General features: G+C 41.2%; 1 protein-coding gene across 1 annotated transcript in view; it reads left to right on the top strand.

Moving 5' to 3' along the window:
• Positions 1-8,392: 8,392 nt before the first annotated feature.
• DCC (DCC netrin 1 receptor) overlaps positions 8,393-21,983 on the top strand; it is a 1,045,570-nt gene continuing 1,031,979 nt past the window's right edge. The window contains exon 1 of the mRNA XM_081802524.1: positions 8,393-9,163. Coding sequence (XP_081658650.1) covers positions 9,073-9,163 — 91 coding nt within the window. The 5' untranslated portion in view covers positions 8,393-9,072. The remainder of the gene's footprint in view (positions 9,164-21,983) is intronic.

The following is a 21,983-nucleotide window of genomic DNA, read 5'->3' as shown; positions in this document are numbered from 1 at the left end:
GCGCCTGGGTGGCTCAGTTGGTTAAGCGACTGCCTTCAGCTCAGGTCATGATCCTGGAGTCCCGGGATCGAGTCCCGCATCGGGCTCCCTGCTCGGCAGGGAGTCTGCTTCTCCCTCTGACCCTCCTCCCTCTCATGCTCTCTGTCTCTCATTCTCTCTGTCTCAAATAAATAAATAAAATCTTAAAAAAAAAAAAAAATAATGCCTTTAAAAAAAAAAAAATAAATAAAATCATCTAGTGGCTAGATTGGATTATTGAACTTAAATTTCACTAATCCATAAGTCCACATTCTTTCTACCATACTAGAATGGTGTGTGTGTGTTGGGGGGGGTGGGGGATGAATATTTGAAAAATAGGATCATTACATTACTCTACATTTGGATTTTTTTTCACTTAAAATGTCATAAAGTCTATGACATTAAGTATTTTTTTCTGTAGCATCATTTTTAAGGTCTACACCTTAGTTCATTGTATACATATATTGTCTTCAGATAACCCATCTCTTCTTGCTTTTTTTCTTTAATTTAAAACCTAAGAAAATATTTACGTGAAGAATTTTTCCATCTGTTTCAGGGGAAAAGCCAGATATCCCAAGGAAAATATTTTAAAACACGTTTCCTGCTGTTGAGAAGGTTATGAAAGGCAATTTAAACTCTATTGTTTTATCGGCCTTTTAGTTTAAATTACTTAAAACAACAACTTAAAAAAAATCACATTTTCACATTTTTGTGAAATAAGCATGAAACTACTCCAAACTACTAACTAAGCAGATTTGGAGACAATCAATATGTTCATGACGAAAGGCAGTATTGTATGTAGAAGTTAAAGTGCTTATATTTTTATGTTAGTTTAAAAAAAAAAATCACTGGGCAAAATTAGTTCCTCCCTCATTCCTCTCATTGGTTTGGTTTGATGACAATGATGTTTCCATAAATTTTTCAATTCTCTTTCCTCTCATCGCAGCTTAGGAATGTGATTTCTCCCCTGTTGTCTTATCTGTTAGTTTTCCTAGCCAATACAGAGGTCAGCCTTCCTTTCTAGGCTTTTCAAGTTTCTCTTGCTTCCTTTACGTCCTCACCTCAAAAAAAAAAAAAAAAAGAACTTGTCTCCTTTTTCTTTTTCTCTAAGAACTCTCAGTGTTGTGGGGAGAGAGAGCCCTCATTATACAAGAAAAAAAAAATCACAAGTTTTCTCATGGATGAAGGCCAGCAGTTGAGCCTTCTGCAATACTTCACATGGTAGAACTAGAAACAGGAAATTATTCAATTAAACCTCAGTGGTTCACCACTGTAGCAACAAATAGGCTATTTCTGCGGCAGTTTTACCAGCCTCAGAAGGAGAACTCTCTCAGTACCGGGGAATAGAGTTGTACCAAAGTACCAATTTTCAAGAGTATTCAACTGCAAAAATGACACTTTTCTACTTGCAAAAGAACTTGCTTTTGCTATTTTTTGAGATAGAGGGAAAGTTCCTTTCCCATTTTGGAAATCAATAAAGCTCTTTCCTCTCCTCCCTTGCCATGGGTTATTATAGAAAAAAAACTACCCATGTTCCTGAAGATAATTTGTAGAAGACAATTATTGAGATGGAACCAGCCCTGCTCTCCCTTCGGGCAGCCATCTGGAGGCTAAGGACTATTGGCTGAAAAGATGTGAAGAGATCCCTTCTAGTTCCTAATGCTCAGGCATCCAAGCCATTTTAAGAACTTGGCAGGAGAGCATTTTGAGCCAGCATCTCCCAGATCCCAGGGTAATTTTCCTCACCATTTCTTACAGCATGCCATTACCAGAATCTATTCAGGGTTCTACTCTTCTTGAGTTCTTTAGTTAGGACTTTACAAAAATACATGAGATCACGACTGCAAAGGTACAGCCCATACTTAAGGAAGGCATTGCTCTCTACAGAGAAGGCACAATGCCTCTCGGAGGAGCTGGTTTTATGGCAGCCTTACTTGCTTGTATATGGCTGGGGGGCAGCGCAGAGAGACTCCCCGGGCGTCCATGGAGTAGGGCCTGCTCAAGTTTGAGCTGTTGCATGTGTTACCTGTGTGACGTTGGCTGGCAGTTTTAACTCTCTTAGTTTCGGGCTTCTCATTTGTGAATGGAAAGAACAGTATTTCACAAGGTTCTTATGAGGATTAAACAAGACAATACATTTAAAGTGCCTGGCATAAAGCCTGGCACGTAATGGGCATATAAAATGGTCGTTGCACACTCCTCTTCCATTCCACATGAAACCCAGTCTATTCTCAGAGTGATAACGAGGCACACATTATCATCCATTCTTGTTCCATGGACATGATCATAAAACGCCATTTTTTTATATTCAGCCTTATTTCCTCATAGAGTCTATTTGGACTTTAACCACTTGTAATGGCATCCAAATCATTAAATATATATTAAATATTATATGATTTATTATCGATCATATTAACTTAAAATTAATATGTAATATTAATACAGTATAAAATAGGTGTATTTACTGGGATTCTTGAATTCTAAACTCAATGGAAGGCATCCACATTTACAGGATGGGAAAGGAAGAAGAGGTAATTTAAAAAAATAAAGAGGGAGGGCATATAATTTTGGATTAAAGCTCTCTCTAAGCAGGGAAACTGTTGGGTGCACAGCAGAGTGGTATTTACCACCCTAGTTTTGATATACCGCTGTGTCTAGTGTGACGTTAACATGACACTGGGATGTTCAGTGGAGGCATCATACGGTTTTCTTCTATCAAGCTTAACGTCAGTTAAAATGCTCATTTCCCTCCCCACACACATTCAGTTGAAGTCAAAATCCTTCTTTCCAATGCTTTATTTACAGAATTTATTTATTTACAGAATATTCTTACTCATTTTAATTTTTTAGATTAATTTCACTGTTCCCTTGCTGAAATCTTTTTGAATCTCTTAAAGCTCATTCACAAATATATTGTTCCTTCTAGTTTTATATCACCATCTAATTTGTTAAGCATGTTGACATCTCTCTCCCAGGCATCAATTAAAACACATATGCTCTGGGGGCAAAGGGAAGCAGGACCCTATGATAAGTCACAGGAGAACCATCACCTCAGTATGAGTTACTGTGGTTTTATCCAACTTTAACTTAGGTATTTACAACAGTTACCATGAATACACTGTAAAATGCCTCACTGAAATCCAGATATGATTTGTCTGTAATATTTTCCAGCTGTTTCAATCTGTAGTAATTTATTCTAAGTGAACCCATGCTGGCTTCCTGTAATCTTACATTCTTCCCTAAGTATTTATAAATCATGTATTTCATCATTAATTTTCATCTCCTGCCTAAGACTGATTTCAACCTCACTTGCCCATAGTTAGAAATAACTATAGCCTTTCCATTTTTCATGTAAATCAAGGAAACACATCTATTTTTTTCAGGCATAAATGCCTCTCCTATTCTTCAAGGATTAAAAAAAAAAACAACAAAACTGATTCAGCTATCGCTTTTGCAGGTGCTTTTTACACCTTAGGAAAATTTGAGGCCAGAAATGTTGGGTGTTTTTAGAGCACCAGCCCTCTGGGATTCCCTGACTATTGGGATTTTCCCCTACTGTGCTCCTCCTCAGATTGCCCTCTCTTTTCAGGCTGATTTACTTTCAGCCTCCCGAACTTGGCATTATGCAGTCATATTCACATATTCACAAGATTCTGGGGATTGAGATGTGGCCGTCTTTAGGGCCATTATTCTACCTCCCACAGTCTTCCCCTTAGCCCCAAAGGATTCACATTCATCCCCATGCAGACTACATTAATCCCTACCCAGGATCCCCCCAATTTTTAATTCAATACGTCATCAACTCAGAGTCCAAACTCTCATCTAAATATCACCAACTCATAAGTCTCAAATATAATAAACCATATCTGGGTCAGAGTTTTGAGTATGATCCATGATATGGGGGAATGCTCTCTTTGTACCTGTAAAACTAGCAAGCAAGTTCTCTGATTTCAAAATGTAGTGGTACCACGGGCTTAGGAAACCACTTGTAGACATTCCTGTTTAAAAGGGAGAAAGTGGAAGAAAAAAGGAGTTACTAGTCCCAGCAATTCTGAAATCCAGCTAGGCAAATAACATTAGTTTTCAAGGCCTGGGAATAATTATCTATGGTTTTTGGCTCCATCCTCCAGGCGCATGGCTCTGCCCTCTAGGTTTCTATCTCGGCCCTTGGGATTGTCCTTCCCTTTTTTTCATGAAGGGTAAGCTATCTTTGCAGCTGAGCATCTTTGTTGGCCTGTTTCCTAGGATTGTGTGGGGTTTTCCGAGTCTAAGAGCCTTTTTCATTTTGTCTTCTCTCTGTCCCTTTCAATCCAACCTGGCAGTTTCCCCTTTTACAATGTTCTCAGGAACTTGTTGGTCTGCCATATGTCTTGAGAATTTACTCCATTGGATAAAACGTCCCTTTGCAGATCTTTTCTGGATGATCTCTTTTCAACTCCTGCCTTCTGCTGAAATAGCTGACAGGATCCGTGAGTCACGTGCCTAGTCTCCTCAAAGAGCCCTCCATGTCTGAATACTCTGACCTTTGGACCTTTCTGAGGCACGAGCAAAAGGTTGTCCAGTCACACCCTTAGCTTTCTCTCCAGAGCATACTCTCTTGACCAGCAATCTCTTAATTTCACTGTCTCTTCGATCTAGATCGACTGCGAATTTCCCAAATCTACAAGTCCCTTTTCTTTTTGCTTAATGGTTCTCCCCTCAATCTCTCTCTTACCATAAGCAGCACAGAGAAATCAGGTCCCATCTTTAGGACTTTTGAAATCTCTTCAGTTAATATCCAAATTCATCACCTAACTGTAGGACACAACTGTGCCAAGTTTTCTTTCACTATAAATCAAGGGTGCTCATTCCTCTAGTTTCCAATACCATATTCCTCATTTCCTTCTGAGCCCTCACCAACAGCCCCATTAGGGTCCGTATTTCTACCTACAAACTCTTCGAGGCAATCGAGGGTTTTTTACTGTCATGCTCCTTAAAATTCTTCCAGCCTCTGCCCATTGCTCAATTCCAGTGCCACTTGCACATTTTTAAGTTTCTTTTTTGTTTGTTTGTGTTGTTTTTTGTTTTTTTTTTAAAGATTTTTTTTTTTTTTAATTTATTTGAGACAGAGAGAATGAGAGAGAGCACATGAGAGGGGGGAGGGTCAGAGGCAGAAGCAGGCTCCCTGCCGAGCAGGGAGCCCGATGCGGGACTCGATCCCAGGACTCCAGGATCATGACCTGAGCCGAAGGCAGTCGCTTAACCAACTGAGCCACCCAGGCGCCCTTTTTGTTTTTTTTTTAACAGCAGTATCTCACTTCATGGTAGCAAAATCTGTATAAGCTTCCCCTTACTCCAAAATGAACTATAGCAAGTTTAGTGGCTTAAAACAATACAAATATATTACCTTACAGTTATGGAGGTCAATCTAGGGATTAGGATATGGGCATCTTTGGAGGGAAGGGAAGGGAAATTATTCTGCCTACCACAGGTCTCTCATAGGGGTCTGATGGAAGCTCTAGTATTTCTCCTCAATTAGCACCTTCTGTAAAGTTCATATGCTTCCACAATCCAGAGGGAAAGAGGTTTCTCCTGGCAGTACCCTTATGAGAAGCAGAAAGCTTCTCATTTCTAGAAGCCCCAGAAAATGTCTCCTTTGATCTGATTAGCTGATAGACTCAGCTCTGACTTTGTCAACATGATCAGAAAAATAGGTTACTCTGCATGACTAAAGGGACTCACGGTCTACTTCATGGACTCTGCAGTTCAGACTGTGGAGGAGGAGCACCCTCAGCACAAGGTAGACCTGTTACCAAATAAGGAAGAATGGATTCTGAGGGGGAAAAAAATGTCAACTAAAATACATCCCTTCATCCCATGACTGTAAATTAGTGAAGGACAATGACCATATCATCTTTATAGTTGTACATTCCATATAGGTATTACATAGCTCAAAGTCTAATATAATAATTAGCATTCTTAAATAACTGACAAAATGGTAAATTATTACATTGTCATGTTCACATGATTTGATTTGCAATATAGTGAAATCCATAGCCAAACATGTATCATTTGACGAGATGTTAGTGTTTTTGCAAATAAATTTCTAAAACATGTTAGAGAGAGTACCTTTTAAATTTAGATTATTATATTAGGAGAAGGATAGAAATTGACTAAGATAATTTTCTGAATTAAGGTAGGACAAGAAATATAGTTCCATAATGAGAATCTTAAAAGGAATTACAGATCTTGAATTTGACTCATCCTCCTGGGCTAATCTCAGAAAATCAATGTTCGTAATGTTCTGCTCCCCAAACACGCACATACACACATAATTTAGGGTCCTTGTGGTTTGAAGAAATGTAAATATTGATTAATTTGCCTTCAGAACTGAAAAGTGTGTCTGGGTTTCTGTATGTTTTATTACCAGATTAAACCCCAGAAGGGGACCCAAAGCACCAAATGTCATAAAGGCCATGTGAAGAGGATTAATTATACTAACCTATTTCCTATGGCTTCCATTTCTTTCCTCTTCCTGTCTCATCTTCTGGGTCTCCTTTCTTCCTGATAAGGAAGCTAGATGGGAAGTGGGTCTGGCACCTCTGAGAGGAGCAATGAGGAGGTGTTGTGTCTCTCAAGTATAAATCACCATGCTATGAACCAGAGAATATTGAAGTGTTTACAAGAGGAGACTCTGAAATCAAGCTGGAATCATCTTTTTAAGGAGAAGGAGGGCATACTGAGAAAGCAGGTACAAGCAATTGTCAGAGGCTAGTTGTGGAACCAAATGAGTATCTAAGAGGAAGAGAAGCTGATGATCTTTTAGAAGCTCATTGGTCCATGGACAGATGGCTTGGACTACTCAGGGTACCAGAGTCAAGGACTGTAGCTAAGAGCAACTTAATCACTAGTCATACTGTATTAGACTGAGCAGTGTCCATTTAAAGGAATTTGAACAGCAATAACCACTTTTGTTTCCTACCCTCCTACTCTTTGTGTATATCCTTTTACTGATGAGGAGAAAGAGGACTGGATGACTCTCTCAGGAAGAGATTGCAACTCTTTCCTCATACCATACTTTCTAATCCAGTGGTTCTTTCTATTGTTTTGGCAGGGGACAGGCTTGGATTAATTTTGTGCATCTAATGAAAGCTAAAGATTCCCTCCCCAGGGGGAAAAAAAAAGAATATGTGCACAGAAGTCTATCATTTTTTTAAAATAAAATTTCGGGACATTCATGAGCTCCCTGAATTTTGTCAGCATGGGCCTTGCAGGAAGATACATGGACACAGTAAAGGATCCTTGCTCTAAACCCTGAGCCTGCACCTCCAAAGACTTCATCCACTGATAAGGGAAGCGTTGAGTGTTTTGAGAAATTTGGGGGTCACATAGAGTTCCAGCGAGTGGTGGAGAGAATCTGCAGCTGAACAGCTCTTCAGAAGAACTTTTACGAGAGTGGTATTTCTATCATCATCCTTCCTGGCCAGGTTCATTAATTTGTAAGTTCACTTATTCAACAAAAACATATTAGCGTGTGTAGTTTTATACATCCTATGCTAGATCCAAGGGGAGCCAAAAATGAATGACATATGACCTCTCCTCTCAAAGGAGCTTGAGGTCCTGCAATGGAGATGATATATGCAAAGAAAGTCAGCTTAAAACAATTTCCTGAGAGGGCTTTACTGTTCACTCTAACAGAACACCTCCTCATTAGATGGACCATCATATTTATCATGATTTTTAAAATTATCCATTTATGCCTCTCTTCCAACTGATCACAAACCCCTTGAGGATAGAGACTGAGTCTTATTAATCCTCATATCTATATTTCATGGGATCTAATGGGGCACCTGGAACATGGTAATGCTTTAAAAATTGTTGAGTAGAGCACTGAAATGTGTTTAGAGAGGAGAACACAGACTAAATAAGATGTCTTACAAAAAGAGGATCCTAGCTGTTTTGTCAGAAAACAGTGGTCTCGCATTTGTCCTGTGTGTTTCTGGACCTCAGTTTCCCATCTGTCCTGGTAAGGGAGTTGGAGTAGGTGATTCTTTCCAGATAAAAAATTCTATTTTAAATAATGCTGAAAGGAGAGAAGGAGGTAAATGCCCTGGCCACCTGACCCAGTTTAAACACCTGCCTTGGTTTTACCGTCAAATAACAATAATTTCCCAAAGGTTGAATGTCAAAAGGGATAGCTGAAAAACCCCAGACACTCCAAACATTCGCTGGTTCCATTGACAAAAGTGACTTCCCACGCTTTGCCCACAGAGGGCATCCCTGCTCATTGATATGTAGACCAGGCGAAGGCAGCTGCTGAAAGCCTCCTCCGACCGCTCTTTTCTCCCTTCGCCGTCATCTCTCTGCCCCCACCCCCTTCCCGTGGAACCTTTGCCTGATCCAGTTCTTTTCCCTCCGGTCTCCGCATTTTCCCTTCCAGCCCTCCACTTCTTTGGATCAATGGATAGTACAGCTCCAACTCACAGCTCACACACCGCTGGCGGACACCCCAGTAACAAGTGAGAGCGCTCCACCCCGCAGACCCCTGCCTCTCCTCCCTCGGTCCCTTTGGCTCTTGGAGGAAAAACGAACAGCATCCCCAGCTCTCATAAGGATTTTGCTTTTTCAACTTTACCCAGCCACGGACAGGGAACCAGCCTCAACCTTTTAATGCACAGCCCCATCACAGGATTGCTTTCTGTCTCCTCTTGGTCCCTTCTGGATATTCTCTTTATTGATGACTTGCAAGCCCCGCGGAGAGCGGTTTTCCCTCCTCTCACTCCCTCTGTCTCCTTGAGTTAGTTTTCTAAGGTTTTACTGGAGCTTGGCATCTCTTGGACCAAATGGAACTTTTTGCTGTCTCCTCTGGCTGCTGATTCTGTCAGTGGACGAGGAAAGAGGCAGAAGAGGCGCAGGGGAGGTGGAGAAAGAGGTGGAGGAAGAGGACGAGGAGGAGGAGGAGGAAGCCGAAGGGGCTCGGCGCGTGTGTGTGCATGTGTGCATGCGTGTGTGAGTGCATGTGTGTGAGTGCCGCCGCTGCCCAGGACCTCCGGCCCCGAAGGTGTTGGCTGAAATATGGAGAATAGTCTTGGATGTGTTCGGGTACCCAAGCTGGCTTTTGTACTCTTCGGAGCTACCCTGCTCAGCGCACATCTTCAAGTCACCGGTAAGAGGTTCTTTCCTTTATTCTCCTTGCACCCACCCCCATACTTACCCCCTTTCCCTTCTAATTTCATCTGGGGAGTATTAGCATTGGGGTAGAGAAAGAAAGAGCAAGATGATCTGCGCTAGCACTGCTCCCCATTTCCTCATCGATGATAAAAGACTGGAAGACTTTTTTTCCCCGTGGGGGCAGAGGATGTTGGCAATTGGGGAGAGGGGTGCCTCTTTGCTCTTTTAAATCTTGTGCTTCTTGCATCTTTCGTTTTGCAAATACTTGAGTTGGTTTGGAGAGCTGACTGACTGGGGCAGGGAGGAGGCAGGTGATGGGGCTGTCGTTGAAAGGAATTGGGTTGGATCCTTAAAGCCTTGGAAACCTACCAAGGGAAGGGGAATTGGGGCAACAGGATCAAGTAGGGGGGTTCATCCATCGGGGTGCTTTGGGGAAGTCTGTGCAGAATGTAGGTGGTGGGGCTGAGTCGTTTGTATGTGCTTATGTGAGTCTCAGGTTTGGATTTTTAGCCCTGGTGATTGAGAACCGAGAAAGGGACAGCTAATGTGTTTGGGTACTTTGGGGGAGAGGACGGCGGTGCCGAAAAAAGCACAGAGTTGCCAGGAGGAAAGAGGTGTGTTTTATTTTATTGTGTTTTATACAGTTAGCAAGCTAAGTCTCCGTATATCTCCAGGATACTTCCAAACTCCAAATAATTGATATTCCGGGGAACCAGCCCCCTGGCCCTGACATTTGGCAAGCGCAGTTTCTAATTAAAAATGTCAAAACTGGGATTGGATTGGGTTATAGCAGGAGAAAGGATCTGAGGGATGCTCAGGGCTGCTGCAGTCTCCTAATACGGAGCTGGGGGCTTTCACGGGCAAAAGAAGAAAAGAAAAAGAGCAAAATGACTTACTATAACATCCATTCATTTTGCCGGGCCTCACTACAAGTGTAGATAGGCACTGGGATACAGGGGGCGGACCTGGCAGGAAAGGAGAGGAGAGCAGCTGACTGAGCATTCAAATCCCTTTGGAAACTACCTTTTCCCTTTTCTTTATCCGAAAGAAGAGGAGCCTCCGGCAGGGGCCGAGCGTTGGTTAAGAGCCCTCAACCCACGCCTTGGAAATTAACAGGGAATGGAATGTAAATCACTGCAAAGCGCCCTGCCCCCCCGGGAGCCTGCAGCTCCTGCTTTCTTGTTCCCGCTAAGTGCTGCATGGCCCAGGGTTGCGAACCCAGTCGGGAATGCGCCTCTCCGGCGGGTAGCTAGGGATTCAGTCAAACACGGGGCCAGCAGAAGGCTCCCCAAATCCTGGCGCCTCCGCCGGAATCTGCGCATCCACACCAACGGGACTCCTCACCTTCCTTTGGCCTGAGAGAGCTAGCCGAGCGAGAGTGAGGGGTGTGTGTGTGTGTGTGTGTGTGTGTGTGTGTGTGTGTGTGTGTGTGTCCGTCCGTTGGCCAGACAGAGCGAGCAAGCGAGAGGGGTGAGTGTGTGTGTGCGTGCGTGCGTGTGTGTGTGTGTGTGTGTGTGTGTACGCGCGCGCGCCCACAGCCGCATTTGCTCGACAGGCAGCCCGCGCTCCCTCCCTTCCTCCCTCTCGGCCGGTCCCCTCCTCCCCGTTTCCCTTCTCTCTCTCTCCCTCCTTCTCTCTCCCCCCCACCCCCAGCTTTGTCCTCGGCAATTACTCCCTCTGAAGGTGGGGGGGGGGGCGTCCTTGCTATAATGAATAAGTGTCTTTTTAAAATTCCCTCCTCGCTAGACGCTAGAGACTGCTGCGGGGAGCACCCTTCTTCACAGAAGACAAGAGTTGCGCTCTTTCAGGAGGTCTGGGACACCCCCACGGAAGGGAAAGGGGAAGTTTAGAGGGGGCATCCTTCGCTGGGTAGAAAGTCCACCAGGCTGGGCCTGAAGTGCCTTGGCTGAAAATATTGCATTAGACAAAGGTGTGCAAAAATGGACAATGACGTTTTGTCAGTTACACTGAAATATTGTAAAGCTGTTACCCAAGTGACTTTGGCCAACGGTGGGGGGAAGGGGATAAAGCAATAGAGATTTATATATGTTTTACTTATATCTAAATTAATTAAATATTCCCTTCTCGTTTATTTTTCTTACTTAGAGATTTGGGGCCATATAGTATTACTGCTTTATTTTAATTTCATCCTCACTTCAACAGACAACTCTATGCTTGAAGAGGTAGACAAAAATATACATATACAAAGGGATATGCCTATGGATAGGCTTGCGGGTCTAAATCTTTAAGCTTTTCTATATTTCTGAATCTATTGCTGTTAATTGCAAATGAATTGTGATGCATTTTGCACAGGCCCTGAGAAAGTAGATGGTGCAGTTTTGAGATATTGCTAATTCACATCAGTCTGGTCTTCGCTCATTAATCTGTTTCTCTTCTTTCTCTTGGTAGCAATTTCTCCTCTTCAGGAACATAGGAGGGAATTAATGCTGAAGAAATAATGGTTCACTCTATGAAAGGACCAGTAGGAGGTGCCCTTAATAAGGCCAAATGCCTAGTTTATGGGTAGTGAAATTCCCATTTAGCAGGATGTTTCAAAGACTTTGTTGATTGGTAACAAAGGATTATGGAGACTAGCACAATAGCACTGGATATTTTCCCACTTCCTAGATAAAGTCTGAAGCTGCTGTAGATTTTTATGAAACCATTATGACATAACAAAGGTCATCTTGGAACAGTGTTGGCATGAGATGAGGACTAGGTGCTGGAGGAGGGTGGTGGCTTTTCAGTTGGCTTTTGTAGATACCATCTCCTTATATATTTGACTTGAGCCACAGCAAAAGTACTAAGTAGAGTCTTGGGACCTCTGATGAGATGAAACTTTTAGATGTTGGATGTTAATGAAGGCAATAGCAGATATACATGTTTATTAATTAATTCTCTGTATGTTTGGGTTACATTCTATTGACAAAAATCTGTGAGAGTTTATGTAGTTTGGACATGGTGAAATGAGGTTTTGCTGCCTCCAATACCCACCCCTTCTAATCCCTCAACCGTAGCAGATCAGATGTCCCCTTCTGGGTTTTTCCATTGAGTGGAGCTTGGCGGTACCTGAGGGTGCCTGGGCAGCCCGGGTGTCCACTCCGGGTGAGTGTGGCAGTATGAATCGCCAGCAACCTGTCACAGCATCCATATCCCACGGAGCAGCAGTTACCCTCTGAGTTATGAAGCATGTGAAACAGCCACCACATGTGTTATATGTGAATATATTAGGCTTAGTGCATTTGCTTTAATGCTCTTAAAAGCTGGACTGGCTTGAGCTGCTGATAGGCATTTTTTCTGGGGAGAGATTTATAACTTCTCAGTGTGTGTGACTTACATTTATTGTCTGGCAAGTTAAACTCTCAGCAAACTTCCTTACTGTTTTCATTGAAGAGGAAGAACTGTAATCCTACCTAAATTCCTGAATGAAGCCGTGCTGAAAGTTTCTTCTGGAGTACAGGGTGTTTGCAGGCTGTAGAATGGTTTTCTCAGAAATGGGAAACTTGACAAGCGATTTGGGGAGGTAACTTGTGGGTAGAAAGGGGATATTTTTATTTGTTCCTGGAGAGGGAAGGGATGGCACCGCATCTTCCAGAGGAATCCCAGCACTCTATCCTCAAAAGCAATCTTTTCTGAGGGGAAATGTTTTTTTCTTCACTGGCCTGAATCTCTTCTTTCCTACATCCAATCATCTAAGATTCTTCAAATGCATGTGATTTGCTCCTGGAATGTTTTTTTGCTGCACACAGTGAGGTCATCTAGTACCATCTCCGTCCTTTAGAAACCAGCCCTGATTTAAATCTTGACTTCTCAACCAAACCACTTTTTAGGTGATGCCACATGTTTAAAGTTTCTGCACAGAAGCTCTCTTTCCATGGAAGACTGGGCCCTAAGATTATATTTTGAAGCAAATATGCTTTGGAGAAGTTTTGCCACCCTAAACTTTGCATGTAAAACTTTGTCCTCTGGCTTCTACTGGACAGGATAACTCTATTAGAAAAGAGTGCAGTTGTTTCTGGCTCTTAAATGAAAACCCAATCATATGCACACAAAGAAAAGGGGATTTCCACCTCCATATGCCACCTTTCCAAATGTGTGACATTGGGCTGAATTAAAATAGTGCCACTTACATAAGGACACTTCTGGAAACCATTGTGATTTCACTAGTGAGTGAGCTCTTCTTGCCTGGCTATAGAGCTTTCCACTTTCTGTGGGTATGGCCTGTATCACTCTCAGGAACTTGCATCAAGTTAGGAATGCATTGTTCTGTTTTGGTGTTTCTTACACAGAAACCAGCTCAAACGATACATCTTTAGTGGCTTAATCTACCTCAGCTGATAATCTCTTAGATGAGCTGTATACATAAATTCAGGAAACCTTAGTTTGCCTATGTAAGGAGAATAATGGCATAAGCCCACTGAGGATTACTTGATTAATTAACCGAAGATAAAAAGTCACTTGGTTCTGGAAACATACTGTAATCCCTAAAGTGGAGTGTTAAATACTGCGTGCATTGACAATTCATAAAATGTGAATGTGGAGTCTTCTTTTTGATTTGCCCTGTTTTTTTCATTTTGATGCTCCCGAGGAGGATTGAAGAGTTTCATGAATTGTCACAACAGTTATACCTTAATGAGTCACAGCCTGGGATCTCACTAACTCTTGATTGAAACACACCGAACGAAGTATCACCGTACTGCCCAGCAAATTGCTCTGTAGCCTGCGAGTGGGTGGCTTACTTCTCTCCCGCCTGTCTCTAAGAATCATAGCTCTCCTCTTTAAACTGTATGGCCTCAATACTGCCTCTCCTGATACAACCCAGGAAAGGCTTTGTCACCATGAATCCAGGCCCCTGGTCCATAGACACTGTGTTTAAAATGCTGTATTATACTTTGCAAGGTCATGGGGATTTGCCTTAAAAATTTAAAATTTTCACGAGTGTTTCTTTTAGTGGAGAATTAAGTTGTACTCTGAAGACAGCTAAGTAGTGCTCTTAACACAGCAGACTCTGACTAGTGGCCTCTCAGCTAGTATTATTGAAGTTCCAGAGCTCATCAACATTAAGAAGATAGAGGAGTGCCTACTAGAGGATAGTAGGTTATGCCAACCCGGGCATGCTGTTTTTTCAGGAAGCTGTTACCGGGTTGGAATAATATAAATTTAATTTTCTTCGAAGTTACTACTTATCAGAGGTCAAAGCATCTCTTAGTAGTAGTATAATATCTGTAGCATGGCGATGATCCATCTTTTTCTTCAAAACAAGACCTCAAGAAAAGCAAATGTTAAACCTGTCTATAAGACAGGATGAACCATCCAGAGATTATTTTCCCTATAGACCAACTAAAGAAATATGCAAGATGAAATTACATGTTACATATGCCAAGTGGGTAATAGCAAAAAATAAAATGCAAATTTTTGTACACCTTTATAATTGCAGCACTCAGGTAAATTACAGCACAATTTAGAACCATGCTTTTCCTTCCTCCCACAGTGGAGTTATTGATTCCTTATCTTATATTTCTCTGGGTTAGCACTGTACTAACATGCCGAAATACAGGTTGGCTGATTGATGATCAAAATTACTATAGTGCTCGAAAGTTCTTTGACAAATTTTAGCCTGAGGTTAACAAAGCAGCCCCTTTCACTCCACTGTTTAGCAAATATGTTTTTCTTGATGGTTTCGAAATGCCTGAACTCTGTCTGGTGGTATGGTTTAGAAATATGTAGTAATGTGTACAGTTGAGTATTCCTTCAATAGTATTCATCACTATTGATGGTAATTTGCCAATGGTAATGCTAGTACATGTTGTTTTTTATAAATAGCTCCAAACCACCATATTGTTCACAGCTTTCATTTCTTGGGGGCTAAGTTCAACCAGAAAACACACAAATCATCCCATATTTATTGATCATATTTTTAAAGTCTATTACTATGACATGTCTTGGGTGGGAAGTTTCTCTTCTCTGCTAAATTCCCTAAGCCCAGTGCCTGTAACTCATGTCTTATTTTCATGATGTACTTTAGCTTAATTTCACACATCCAAATTCTGTGACTTCTTGCTTGCTCAGTCATCTCACAGTTTCCAGGGAAGAAGCTTCTTTATATCCCTTGTGATTATTATGATGGGACTTAACAGGGGTATGTGTTACAATTTGGAGATTTTTGCCCTTGTCCTTTGCTCATCCTTTAAAGATTGGTTCTTGCTAGAAGGCTACTCTTGAGAGTATCTAGGACAAAAATGTTCCACTGAATTAATCTTTATGATGCGGTCTAATGAAAATACCAACTCATTAGTGCATTTTGACCTAACAGGGCTAATAATGCCAACATTATTCTAGTGTCAAAAATATTCTTAAATATGTTTTTACACTTTTATAAGAGAACAAAGGAGTTAAACAGTTAATATAAATGTTATTTACTCATGTCAGTTTTGTCAATAACAGAAATTTCTAGTTAAATGGCAACATTTTTAGATTTACTTGTTTTTCCATAGTCTTTAAAGAACGTTTTCTCACTTAGCGGTCTTTTAAGAATGTAGGATATAATATAATCTTTCTTTAATAGATCCAGAGCATCACTGTGACTCAGTTATTATATTATCTGATATTATAGCAGTGATTTCTGAGGATATTACATCATGCAGGGCTGTTTATTTTTCCATCAAGTGGCCGTGGGTTGCTGTTTTGTTGTCTTTATACTTTTTTCCTGATTTATAGAATGCATTTTATCTATTTGATTGGGTCCAGCTGGAACTTCTTCCTGTTCTAAGACTTCTTCAGAGTAGTCCTTTTCTTTTCTACTTTTGATTTTCTAAGAAATAATGGACTGAGTTTTTTTTTTGCAGTTCTGTCTAAAATAAAAGAGATTCTAAATCAGGACCTGAGTCCTTCACTAGAGGAAAAAACAGCTAATTGGTTTAATCTAATGGGTTTGTAAACATTTCTAAAATTCGATATTACTTTGGATGCCATTTTTCTTTGTGCAACATGTTTTTCCTTATTAAATGGTGGTGTAGACTACATAACTTTTAGTTATGTTGCTAGTTTCAACATTATATGATTTTTTATGAACTACACTGTATATACAGTGCTTGCTATCATTAATAATATATTGATGATCATAACAATAATTATAATGAAACAACCCGTGTACCCACCAGCAATTTTCTTAATTTTATGTTAATTAGTTTCTTGCCTTCTTTATAGTTTTGCTGCATATGCATGCATCTTTAGCATATTATTTTGCTTTACTTGTACTTAACCATTATGAAATAAATGTATGCATTCTTCCCTGATTTGCATTTTTACTAAACATTAAGTATTTGAGATTCATATGAGGATTGAGGATGCACATTTCTGTATTCGAGTCTCTTTCTTTGCCTTATAATATTCCGTGATATTAATTAATCAGACTTTAGTCTACCATTGAGGGACTTTTGAGAAGCATTTTGCTTTTGCCAGCAGTAGTGTTATGAGCATTCTTATACGTGTCCCCCAACACAAATTTGCCATCATGTCTAGGGTGCATATGTAGGAGTGGAATTGCTAAGTCCTAGAAAGGACATCTTTACTTTTTGGAGGCGGTGACAAGTTTCATCTATTGAAACTCCCACCAGGAGCATAGGAAAGTCCCCTCTGCCCCATGGGATGTAAATTAGCGTATCACTGTGGTTTTAATTGGCATTTCCCTGATGGTTAATAAGGTGAACATTTTCTCCCCATACATTTAGTGGTCATTTACGATTTGAGCCAGATAATTCTATTATTCTGTTTCTCTAGTTGAACGACCATTTGCTTTGGTGGCATTGGTATTATCGGTAATTCTTCTGCTTTTCCTACTGAGCAACCTTTTCCTTTTAGGCGCAGATGTTATCAGTAGTCTGACTTTTAGGAGGTTGTTGCCTGATACTGCATCATGCTTATTTTAGCACAGATGTTCCTTAAACACCTTCCAAATGGAAAACAGATCCTTAGCCACTGTCAGATTGTTGGTTATCTAGAGCAACCCTTGCCTTGTCAGTATCCTGCCTTATCCTGTTGATTATGTCTTTGTAGCATATCGCTTACAAGGGAGCAGGATGCTGGGGTACCAGGCTTAATTTGATGCATAATCCCCTGAATATGATGAAACCTAAAGACAACTGAATCACATAATTAAAAGGGGAGATAGGAAGTCTGAGTTAAAAACCCTAGTCTGACCCTTTGAACTTGGGTATGTTTCCAGCGTGGTAAAATACATAGACCCAGGATCACTGTTACATATATGACTGTGGGTTTCAAACATTGCTCATGCTTGCACACCTCCCAGTTTTTGTTTGGGTTCATAATTGTTTCACCAATTCCCATGGCACAGACTAATGAAGGGCCCTTGATGAAATGAAGCAATAGATACGCTAGCAGTGGCTTTCCTGGTGTGTTACCTCCGTGTTGACTCATTAGAGATGTGAACCAAGGCTGAGACATCTGAGCAAACCCTCTGGACCCAGAGTTCTCAATCCATTGTTGCCACATCTTTTCTCAGCCTCATGGGATCCCAGAAGAATATAAATTAGAAAATCTGCAAAGCCTTCCCTTTCATGTCTAATGTCTGGGCGAGGCTGTTCCCTGCAGGACAATTTCTAGTTACTTTTTCTCTCTGGTTTGAAACATCTCCAGGGATGGTCTGTTCACTGTTTCCCTTGGGAAACTTTTCAGCAGCATATCAGTTCTTACTGTTAAAAATTTATTTTATACTTTGTCCTAGATAGTCCTGTTCTAAACGTGCTTCCCATTGCTCCTGTCACCCAGCTCCCTGGCCCCTCTTTTCCCTTTCCAGTGACACTCTGCCTCTTCTATGAAGAAGCATGTTAGGTAATTCTAGCCTCAAATCATTCTTGTTTTCCCTCCTTAGTCTTTACTTGATGAGACTATAAATACTTAGTTTATTTAGTCTCTCTTCATACCCCTCCAGAAGCCTAATCACGTTTATTTTTCTTACCTGAACTCCCTCTAGTTTGTTTATATCTTTCTGGTCATCAAGGGCCCCCAATTTAATGGCTCTTCTAAGTAGGCTCTCCCAAGTCATATATTAGAAACTGCAGATTTTAGCATAGTCTTTAACTTATTGTATAGTCATTCATGGGTACACATTTGTCTCTCTTCAAATCTGGGTTCTCATCTTTCAGATAGGACTATCAGTGCCTAATAAAATCATTGAGGTATCATAAGGATCAAGTAAGATCAAGAGGTTGATTCAAGATAATAGTTACTGAGCATTTGCTATGGGTTTCAGAGAATTAAATGAAAGTCTTAAATGTGTTTCTGCCCTCCAAGGGTTTATCATCAAATGAAGGTGACAGGCACAGACATGGCTAAGTAGAATACGGGGCAGAATGAAGTACTCATTAAAAAAAAGAGCACAAACAAAGTGGAGACAGACTCTGAAAAATATCAACTACAGTGTTATGCATTATAACATTAATATATTAATATTAGCCAGATGGGCTACAGAGCCAGTTCATTCATCCTTGTATTTTTAGATTGATTGGCCAAAACAAAACAAAAGTAAAAGCAGGGAGGGTCAAGAGTTGTCAATCACACTTATACTAAAGCTATAAGTATGCTAAGAATGAAGATATCAGAGGTATTCCTGGTAGATCAGACAGCCTGTTGCTATAAATATATCTCTAGACTTCCATGACCCATTCTTTCCTTATTTATTGAGTATGTGCCAGGCACTGTGCCTCATGGAGTTTTGAGCCTAGTGAATGGAAATGCTAATCAAATAAATATGTTAATCCATAATTTCAAATGAGATAATGCTTTGGAAAAAAAAAAAAGTAAGTATTGTAGGAGAGTGACTCAGACTGTATGTTAAAGAAGCCTTCCCTGAGGAAGTTGTGATTGACACCTGAAAAATGAGTTAACTTAGTTAAAGAGACGATGTTTGAGAGGGGAGGGAAGAGAATGCTAGGTAAGAAAAGTAAGTGCAAAGAACCTGTGGTGGGAGGAAGCATAGTGAGCTCAAGGAAGATCAGTGTATCCAGGGCCCAGAGAACTAAGCATTACCTTGGCTCAGCTGAGGCTGGAGAATACTTTTAGATCCTCTTTCTCATACTCAGTATATTGGTTGAATGGATTGAAATGAGTTCACAACAAAGACCTTCTGCTAATCTCAGCATGATTATTTAAAAATTTAAGCAAATTACATAGGCAATCTTTGCCCTGATTTTCGTATTAACTATCAGGTGTGAATTTATGAACCTATCCTGTGTGTCTAAAAATACCTTATGGGGTTGTGTGGACATACCTAATGTGATAAAGGAAAGGAACTTCTGAAAAGTATAAAAGACTAGCAAATGCAAATGATTATTAATAAGCATGTGTAACAGGCTACTTCCATTTGGAAAGGTATCACTGAGTAGAGGGAAAAAGAACTTCACCTTTTCTATACAAGTAGGATTGTCATGGTGATGTTTCTTTTCACTATGTCTGCCTTTGAAATGTGTGCCTGATCACTCTTAGTGAATTAAAAAGAAAAGCTGAACCTAAGTTTTTTTTTTTTTCCCCAGATTATTTTCTCAGTATGCTCCTTTCATATACATTTTCTCTCCATTACTATTTCTTAAAAACATGGATGAATGTTCTCTTAGCTTTAAGTTACAGCTCATTTAGAAGTCACTGAGCTTGCAACATTTCCCCCACTGCTGCAGGTTAAAAAAAGGAGTCACTGAATCATCCTGTGTGTGGTCTTTGGTCATGATGAGAGGTGGTGCAGCTGAGGGAGGAAAGCATGCTAGCTATTGGGCTTGACCTTGACTTCCCCATCTGTGAAATGGAGACAAAAGCAGTCTCTCTTTTCCAACTCACTTCAACAGTTAGATAAAAAAATAGCTAGTCTATTCTCCACAGTAAGTATTCCATCAGTGCTATTTTTACTATCTTAATATGGGCTAGATTTATGCTGGGATAGTCTTTATAAATAGAAAATTTCACAGGCATGGGCAGACCACCCTAGAACCTTCCTCAATTTTATTGTTGTAGTTGAAGATTTTAAAGACTTAGAAATAAAATAAGATAGTCAGACTCCAGTAGCAGTTTTGAAATCCAGCCCATGCTCAGTTTAGGGGCCCGGGTTTAGCAGGCCTTGGTCCTTGCCTTTGCTGCAGTGAGAGGCTAACAGCTTCTGCTGAGTTAGACCTGACACCGTGCAGTACTGCTCAAACCTGGCACCATATAACACACCTTGTGTGGATTCCTCATCCAAATTAACCTCCTCCATTAACTCTCTCTGATTAACCACATTCATTTCCTACAGACCCATTGATTCTAGCATCCACTTAGCTGAATACTTGGAAGCTAGCACTTGTTTGGTTAATGTATAGCGCTAGGTATAATTTGTCCCAAAGGTCTTCTCTCTGGAGGAGGGGCTGTGTATCAATGCCCAGCCCTACCTCTTACCAATTAATTAGACTCTCTGAGATGAGGCCTAACATAGAAATAGTTACTAAATCTCCCCAGGTGATTCCAAAGTGCAGCCAACTTTGAGAACCAGTGTCCTTGGGCCTTGCTCTTCAAAGTGCGGTCCAGGGACTGGCAGCATTTGCAACTCCTGGAAGCTTTTTATTTATTTTTTATTTTTTATTTTTTTTAAAGATTTTATTTATTTATTCATGAGAGACAGAGAGAGAGAGAGGCAGAGGGAGAAGCAGGCTCCCAAGGAGCAGGGAGCCCGATGCGGGGCTCGATCCCAGGACCCTGGGATCATGACCTGAGCCGAAGGCAGACGCTTAACCATCTGAGCCACCCAGGTGCCCTCCTGGAAGCTTTTTAGAAATGCAGAAACTTAGGCCACACCCAGACTTACTGAATTAGAATCTGGGGTGACTGAGAAACACTGCCCTAGGACAGCAAGTACCCTTGCTCTATTTCTTTGTAAATATCTCGTGAATGGGGAAAACGCTCCAGGCATACCAGGTAGTTTTAGTTAGTTTGAAGCCTCTTTGTAGGGCTTCGACTTCAGGAGCTGGTCTTGCAATGGCAAAGGATGCCAACATCAAAGTCCTCTGGCTTGTGGTTTCGTGGCTAATATATTTCTTGAAGGCCATGACATATTTCATTTTCCTTGAGATAAAAAGCCCTTGAAAATGTTCTTTAGGTGTTCCATCTGCCTTTCCCCGTCTTTTCTCATTGATGCTCAAGATAAGAAGGCACATTTTAAAAGGGTCTGCTGGTTTTCATTCCATACTTGTCCCCCTCCCCACTGTCCCCTTTCCTCCTTAAAAATACTTATGCCCAGGGGAAAAGGCAGGCACTTGAAAGGGACATGGGAGCCCTGGATCCTTCTTTACCCTCCCTCCTCCGTGTCTCAAGTCTGATGCTAAAAACACATACGTGCTCAAAGTGAGACTGTGAGGGGCAACCCCCTGTTGAACTTCGCCCTGGGATAGGGAACTATCTTCAGGCCATGAAATGGCCCAAGTTCTCATCTGCCTGGGCTTCTGTGGCAGGGGAAAGAAGGCAGAACTGAGGTTTTTGAAGAGTAAAGCTGTATAGGCAGGAAGCGCAGCGCGGGGTTTTGAAGTTCTTGCTCCTCAGTGTTGGCAGACAGGAGAGCTTTAACCGGTGTGCTCCATGTCAGACGGTACAGAAGAGAATGTGGGGGCTCCGCTGTGCAGATTAGATCAATCTGAATGAAAATCACTAGTGTTCCTCCCAGTAAGAGAAGTTTCTGCTTAGCTCATGAACTGTAGGCCCTTTTCTGGTCCCGGTAGAGAATGAGTAGGGCTTTGTGAAAGGTTATGTAAGGCTGCTGGTTCTTCCCTCCCCCCCAACCC

The sequence above is a fragment of the Leptonychotes weddellii genome, chromosome 13 (genome assembly GCF_054177405.1).
Source record: "Leptonychotes weddellii isolate Sample4059 chromosome 13, ASM5417740v2, whole genome shotgun sequence".
Lineage (NCBI taxonomy): Eukaryota > Metazoa > Chordata > Mammalia > Carnivora > Phocidae > Leptonychotes > Leptonychotes weddellii.
The sequence above is the reverse complement of the archived record's forward strand: the minus strand, read 5'-3'. Positions and strand labels throughout refer to the sequence as shown.